We start from the raw sequence: 8,060 nt of genomic DNA on the forward strand, positions 1-8,060 counted from the left end.
TTGTTGTCAAAAGTGTGACAGCCCACCACTTGTGAAGTGGTGCCCGTAATAGATAACCTCTTACGCTACCAATAGACGCATCATGTATACACAAGACCGCATATATAGCGTGTATAACCTTCGACTTAACGTGTCTCGCAAGTAAATCATATACTTTTTCTAGCACGTGTTCACTAGCCAAAATTTCCACAACCTCTCGTGATTCGAATAGTAATCATTTAGCACTACCGGCTGGGAGCATCACAAATCCAGCAAACAAATATAAGCAGGTTCTTAAGAAATCAATCTGTAAGCAAGATATGTCTTTCTTGTCATTGTGAATATGTTTAATTTTTACTGTGAAATCGATGTCTTTCTCCCTTGGGGTTCGTCACCAGACAAGATGCGTGCTTTTCTCGCTCTCCTCCTTGTGGCTGCTGCCACAGCCGAGTTGGCCCCGCTCCTCAAACACTCGGAACCCATCCAGGGCAAGTACATCATCAAACTCAAGGTCAGTGCTGCAGAGCGCAGTTTTCTCTTTCATTAATTCTGATTGTACTAAACATATAGAAAGGGATAGGGGAAAAAGAGAGAGATTTGTATACCTGAAGATACATAATTGCACGAAATAATGCAATGAATGCAAACACAATTGAAAAAAAATAATAATATTGGATGTTATCAATGCGAAAATCTGATTGTAATTTTTGTGGGACATACTGCAGTATGTCCCTCAACAAATTACAATCAAATTTTCGAATTGATAACATCCAAATGATCGACCTGTCTAAGTGGTACCTCGGGGCCTTAGAATATAACATCCTAGCTCTATTTTGCAGAAAACCTCATTCAATTTGGTTAAGCGGTCACAGAGAAATGTAGATTGTTGTAAAGCATGTCATGAGTCTAATTTTTCCAATTTTAGCAATTCAATGCTCTAGTGCGTGAATAATAGATAGAACTTGGACAAAAGGGATTCCCGACATCCTCTACAAAATTCCTCATTTCTCTTTGACCACTGAAGCAAATCGAAAGGGGTTCTCTGTAAGATGTGGGCAATGAGTTATAGTTTCATACCCTGAATTTGTGTTTAGATTGATTCACTATTTTTAAAGATATCATTGCGGGGGGTCCCGTTGTAATTTTTTTTTGTATATGCTGCACGATAGTCTCAGTATAAATGGGCGCTTGTGTGTATGCGTGCTGTGCTCATAATATTTATTTCTTGTATGCTGACATATTCTGTAAACAAACACGACACCTTAGGCCTACTCGTTGTAGACAAGAGATTCAAATGTCTCGAGACCTGTATTTCTTGGGTCATCATGTAAATAAGATATGCATCATTCCTAATAATTTGATTGCTTCTTCTTTACTCCATGAATAAACTGTTAATATCGCATCATTCTGTTACAAATAATTTGTACCAGTGATAATGAATTTCAGTCAGTTTGTGAAGGAAGGTTTGCAGGTATATATATGTTCTTGATGATACACTTTATCTCGCCAGACGTAGTTTCTGGTATTGTTATATGGATATATTGGTGTGGGGTTTTTTTTCCTTGAAATCAACCTGTGACATTTTTTTTTTAGTGTAGTCTTTGAAACTGACGAAAATCTATATGTTCACACATTGAAGACTTTTTAGAGAAGAAGCTATCACAAAATTATCCTAAAGATGAACTACTGTTATATTTTTGCCACATGAATGACTTGAGTGCAATGTCACTCTTGAGGTTTGCTTGAAGTGGTTAAGTGGAAGGGACAATGGCGATGAAAAATGCATCAAAAATGATCGGCGCCACACGAAAAAAAAAAACTACAATAATATTGTGATTGCAAGATTCATAACCTCTCGCAATGATGTACGTATAGTTTTACATGACCTTCCGAATCATGCTTTGGAATTTTGTGGCTGACACCCTTCCCCTTCCCGGCCGTGCTGGACATGGCAAAATCTGTGGAGGCGACATTTTAATCTCGAGAATTTAATCTCAAGATTTTGACTTAGATTGAACAACATAGACCTTACTTTCACCTTCTGGACTACAGTAAAACTACAGTACAACTGTTTCACGATCGTACTCTGGAAAATTCTTCACGTCTTATCTATCACGTATTCGACCTCTCCCTCCTGAATCTCTTAGGACGAGTACGACGTCGACGATATCGCCTCTACCGTCAGTCTCTCTGGCGGTCGTGTTGGAAACAAGTTCCGTCACGTCCTGAACGGATTCGCCGCGGAGCTGTCTGACAAGATTCTTCGAGTCGTAAGTTGAAGAAACATGCTAAAACACTCCCTTAACCCTATCAGTAACAGGGACTTTGGGCAATATAGGCACCTATGTACAACACTGTGGAGGTTTTGTGCACTCAAACACACAGATGATTAATTGGCCTGATTTATGATATAGACGTGATATACAAGAATGCCTGCATGTGTAGGTCTTGTGCACTCAAACACAGAGCGTTAATGGGCCTGATTCGTGATACAGTATTCTGATATTGTGATATTTCGTGATACAAGAATACCTGGTGTAAGATTGTCAGCAATGAATGAGTCAGAGGTATGCTTGCCAGAGGCATTTCATGAATTAACACGGCACTTTGACTGATAATATATTAATTTGTTAAGTTTCCCAACGCATGTTTGATGTCGCTACCCGTGCAGGTCCGCAGCCTTGCCGCCGTTGAGTACGTGGAGCAGGAAGGTGTCTACCGCACTCAGGTGACCTGGGGTCTGGACCGTATCGACCAGAGGAATCTGCCTCTGAACAACTACTATGGACCGAGGGGTAAGAGAGACTACTTGTGAGGGTTGCAAAGTGGGAGCAAAACAGCGACCAAACATTTTCATCGAAACAAAACACGCAAGAGACTGATCCAGTTCACACAAGGAGCTTAATCATAGACTCCCGAAGCAAACTTAGGATCTTGAAATGTAAACAACATCATCACTACAATAATTCAGTTCAATAGTTTATTTCCAAAAAACAAAAAACAAACACATGATTGAAAGCGGTACATGTGCCAGTTTAATTGCTTTTCATTCAGATGATAAGGGTATTTCATTTAACACAATATAAGATATGTGCACGAATGATACATAAACAAAATATGGACACGTTGTCATTTAACAAAAAAAAGAAGGAAGTAATCATTACGATGAATTGAATTGAATTGAATTGAATTGAACTGAATTGAATTGAATTGAATTACGATGGAAAAGAGTGTTCCACTAAAAAGCCAAGCTTGTACGACGTGGAACACTGAAATGAAGTGAGAACACTTCGAGGTCATAAATAAAGTAAAATAAAATCTTGATGAATTACCTAGATCATGTCATGAGGATCTGTATATAACAAAATGTTGACACGGGAAGTAATTGACCCAAGACATTGATTTTGGAATGACCCCACAGGCACCGGAAGTGGCTACACTGTCTGGGTGATCGATACCGGAGTTCGCGATACTCACAACGAATTTTCAGGCCGCGCTCAGCAGGTGGCTAACTTTGCCGGAGGTGTCAACGTAAGTTTCCGAGTTGGTCTATCTATAAATGTGCAGAACAACTACACAGAACAGCAAAATGAAATAGGAAGTTTAATCGGAGATTCGTCTTTTTCTGGGTTTTTTTTTTAGTCATTGATGTCTTTTCCTGATACTTTCCATGCCAATACTTACCAGTATTCAAAGGGTTTAATGAGTAATATAGAATTAAGGTGTTTATCTTAAAATGACATACTAATAAAGTGAGATTTATGGAGTCAATAAATTTGAATATTCGTTCCAATTTCAAACTTCCTTCTTGGGAGGGAATTTGTATAATTTCTATCGACTTTATAAATTCGCCATTACTCCATAGCTAATCGCAATGCGCATTCCTCTTTGGCAAACACATGTTATGTTCACTACAGCAATATGTGATACTGGCAACGGACAAATCTTTCTTCAAACTCCTTGCGGATTTGGCGGCGAGAGATGACACTTGTTGCATTTCTTACATTACATTTTAAGACCTAGGTATATTTCAACAAGTTAAAGATGGAGATATTTCCTCTTTCAGAGTTATGGATAAAGAATTACAACGAAACAAAAATATTTACATTCGAAATACATCATAACAGTCCGCAACACCAAATTTTATGGACACACCTCTCCTCTTTGATGATAATCACACCGCAGGAAGACTGCAACGGTCATGGCACCCACTGCGCTGGTACCGTGGGATCAGACTCCTACGGTGTGGCCACCGGAGTTCAGATCAGGGGTATCAAGACACTCGGTTGCCTTGGCAGCGGCAGTACCAGTGGCATCATCAGCGGTACACACCGTCCCCTCTTTTGATATCATTTTAACGTAATAATCTGGACTATATCAATATCTGTTCAGAATGTCCAGATGACAAGCAGAGCACATCGGGCGAAGAAAAAAGTATGTCGAAAGATTTCAACGAAACCCAAAACATGTGCAAGAAATTCAAAAGGAATCTGCCGAAGCCTTTACAGTTCTCGGCTTTATGTGTTTCATCGTTTGTCTTTTCGTTCCATATCTAAATCTAAATCGAAAGTTTGTTTGTTTTTTTGAGCCTCGCCACCACAAGTACTTTCTTGCAAGCTTTAATGTGCACTGTCTTTCAGGGATGTCTTAATCTCTGACAACTGGGGGGTGTTTCATAAAGCTGTTCGTAAAGTTACGAACGACTTACGAGCGACTGGTGATCAGTTCTTGTGCAGAATTATGGAAATTCTGATAAGTATAGCACATCAGAACTGATCACCAGTCGCTCGTAAGTTGTTCGTAACTTTACGAACAGCTTTATGAAACAGGGCCCAGCTCTAACGAATAACAACCTACACAGCATTTAAGGAGTATCACTCATTTTGTGTTCATCAAGATATTTACCTCAAATCTATCCCAACACTCGTATCTTTGGAAATGATGAATCAATTCCTAAACCCTTTACGAGATTTTTAGAAATTCATAAATAATTGTCTCTCCTTATGTGTATGAACCTAACTCTTTTGCCTCTTCAAAACATTAGAAAATTTTACGGTTTTCCCACGTATGTGTTCGAAATAGTGTTGTAGATGGCACTAAGAATCACAAGTGAACGCAGTGTCGGGATCTGGTTGGTATAAAGTTGGGACTCAAGTTTTCTATAATCCCGTGTTCTCTCCTCTTATCTTGTATAAACCGCAGGATGCGACTACGTCGTAGCCAATGCTGACGGCAATTCCATCGCGTCCATGTCTCTGGGAGGAGGCGCATCCAGCTCTCTTGACAGGGCTGTCAGGAGCATGATCTCAGCGGGTATCCCGACGGCCGTTGCCGCTGGCAACGACGACGCTGATGCGTGCAACTATTCCCCCGCTCGCACCTCGACGGTGAGGCTTTACTATATGCCTTAAGGAGTTAGCTGAGATTAGATACTTCCGTAGTGTATCTGTTCGGGGAGATACATATAAATTCCAAGCTTCACAATGTTAAAATTATTTAAGTTTACATTCAAACTTTACGAGAATAACTCAAAACCAGTTGCGGTACCGCAACAATAATGTTGGAATTTGGCTCTGCAAAGCTAAACAAACAGTTGAATAATATTCATTATATCGACAGAAAGATGTTGCATCTGTCAATGTCTGTAGAGTATCCATGCCATTTTACGGCCGGCTTTGTGAATACAACATCATGCAGACTTCTGTAATTGTCAATTCAAATGTTTATGACATTTCTTTCTTTCTTTCTTTCTTTCTTTCTTTCTTTCTTTCTTTCTTTCTTTCTTTCTTCTTCTTTTTTTTCCCCTCATGCTGCAGGCCATCACCGTCGGCGCCACGGACAGCTCCGATGTCCGCTCCACCTTCTCCAACTACGGCTCCTGCCTCGACATCTTCGCTCCTGGTACCTACATCACCTCAACGTGGCACAACAGTGACTCGGCGACCAAGACTATCAGCGGAACCTCCATGGCTTGCCCGCACGTCGCAGGTACATAGCTAGGATCTCGGTTTCTATGTTACTTTGGGTCAACTGCTGACAGATATCCAACCTCAATTTTCACATTTCATTGTAAATAAAAAATGATTTGATACTATACTATTTGATTTTATGATAGTATATTACATTGCACTTACCTTTAGGGAAGGTGCAGTGTAATATACTGTAATATCAAGTATCATTACATTTCATTCCAAACAAAATATATAATGTAATATCAAGTATTATTATATATTTCATTTCAAATGAAATATGGAAATTGGAATTACTGTTGTCGTGGTGATGATTAATGTAAAAGTTCGCACTTTGATGGAAATTGCGAGAGGATATTGTGCTCTACATCAACGCATCGGAAATCAAGTACACTTGTATTTCATTTTGGTGGGATATCTGTGCTGCGTGGTCCTGTATAGGCTGCCAGTTGTTGTTTCTTTTTTTACGTATATTGTGAAAATAGAGCTGTGAAAAAGAAACAACTTCTTGCTAGAATAGTTGTGGAATGTGACAACGTTGTACGGGACTAAATTTACCACGATCAATGCTTTTTTATAATTTCATTTTAATGTTTGCCACTAGATTAGAAGTTTTTCATCTCGACAGCATATTATCTTAAAATGTTTGTATGCGTGAGTGTTTTTTTCATTCATCTGTATAAACGTCATCAGTGAGCAATCAGGAGAAGTCCACTTTCTTCGCCATCACAATGTTAGGATAAAGACTTCAGATATCGGTCTTTGAAATCTAACTGATATTAAATGTTTCGTAAATTCATTTATTCAAACAGTTGAAGCAATCTATTATACCTGATGCAGTGCATCGACGGTGCCCAGTGTCTTCCTATAGGCAATAATCTGGACGCTTATCGCTATTCGATCAGCTGATCTTTGTCATATACATTCTTTGTGCTCATTTCCAGTCGTCATGAAAAGCGGTAATGATTACACTTACAGAAGCATTGCATTATTTTACCAAAAATAATTGTAATTATCTAGTTTACCAAAATCTCTGTGTTGTTATTGTATTCATGTTAGTACAGTATATTCTTCTTAAAAACAAAAAGTTGCAGAAAATTGTGAGCGTGTCACCAAGTTTTCTATAGTAACAATGTCATAACTAATGTAAGACGTTTCAAAAGTGCATTCTCCTCATTATAACAAATTGTTTATGATCATAGGCAATGTTTCTACTTTTACTGATGACATACATCCACAGTACACTTTGAATAATTTGCACTCGCTTTTATCAGCCTCTATCTCTCTCTTCGTAACTAATTGAGAGAAAAAAAAAATGATTGTCAATAATCACTTTCTTCTGTCATTTATACAGGTGCTATTGCCCTCTACGGCAAGAGCACTTCTGCCATGCTGGCCAACACGTCCAATAACAAGATCTCTAATGACGGAGGATCTCTCAACAAACTTCTCTACGTGTAGAGGTAGGTTATTTTTCTCCAAATATCACCAAACTTGATATCAAATGACATTAAATGACACCTCCGGATGATTTTCAGACTTTTACGTATGGGTAACTATAAATTCGTTATACTGGGTTCTGAGTCTCAGAATTCGCAGTGATTTGGATGAGGATTAGGAGTGTTGTCAAAATTTATAACAAATCGCAATGAACAGGGATGATGACATGGCAGCCTCACTGGAAGAATGCATGTGTAGGGTCTCGAGCAATCAGAACAAAAGAAGAAAGCATGATTGAATTCTACACAGGTGAACTTGTTAAGGACGTGGCATTGTATATGAATTGCGTTGCTACATTGTTGGAATATGTGAGGCTCCTAGTGTCATCATCTGTGTTCAGCGTAATTTGTAATTGATTTTCAGAGTAAGCCCCATTGATTTCTCCGCTCAAGGACCTCAATGAATTCCACAAATCTTCCATGGAGATGTTCATTGATGTACTACATGATGTAATATCATTAAATCTTTTGGAATGCTCCTTTAATTACGACTTCTAGCACGTACTTGTTTGTCTTGTGTAAATGTGTCGTTCAAAGCATTGTTATAAGAAAGTAGTCAACCAAACTTGATATAATTAAGACATACTTCTACCTCATATTTGTACGACTTGTG

At 38.8% G+C, this 8,060-nt stretch overlaps 1 protein-coding gene across 1 annotated transcript; it reads left to right on the forward strand.

Annotated features, from left to right (window-relative positions):
* Positions 1-382: 382 nt before the first annotated feature.
* Positions 383-7,409, forward strand: LOC139718132 (aqualysin-1-like). Its single transcript, XM_071629616.1, has 8 exons — positions 383-490; positions 2,127-2,249; positions 2,651-2,774; positions 3,401-3,510; positions 4,165-4,303; positions 5,182-5,366; positions 5,796-5,967; positions 7,303-7,409. The coding sequence occupies exons 1-8, from the start codon at positions 383-385 to the stop codon at positions 7,407-7,409; spliced, it is 1,068 nt and encodes a 355-aa protein (XP_071485717.1).
* The last annotated feature ends 651 nt before the right edge of the window (positions 7,410-8,060 follow it).

The sequence above is a fragment of the Diadema antillarum genome, unplaced genomic scaffold (assembly GCF_040938485.1).
Source record: "Diadema antillarum isolate AM-2024a unplaced genomic scaffold, OU_Dant_1.0 scf00000089, whole genome shotgun sequence".
NCBI lineage: Eukaryota > Metazoa > Echinodermata > Echinoidea > Diadematoida > Diadematidae > Diadema > Diadema antillarum.

Bases quoted from the DNA above. Each gene is read 5' to 3' on its own strand.
- LOC139718132 (XM_071629616.1), top strand. From the start codon at position 383: ATGCGTGCTTTTCTCGCTCTCCTCCTTGTGGCTGCTGCCACAGCCGAG. The intron at 2,775-3,400 runs GTAAGAGAGACT...ATGACCCCACAG, and splicing joins CAACTACTATGGACCGAGGG to GCACCGGAAGTGGCTACACT. The intron at 5,367-5,795 runs GTGAGGCTTTAC...CTCATGCTGCAG, and splicing joins CCCCCGCTCGCACCTCGACG to GCCATCACCGTCGGCGCCAC.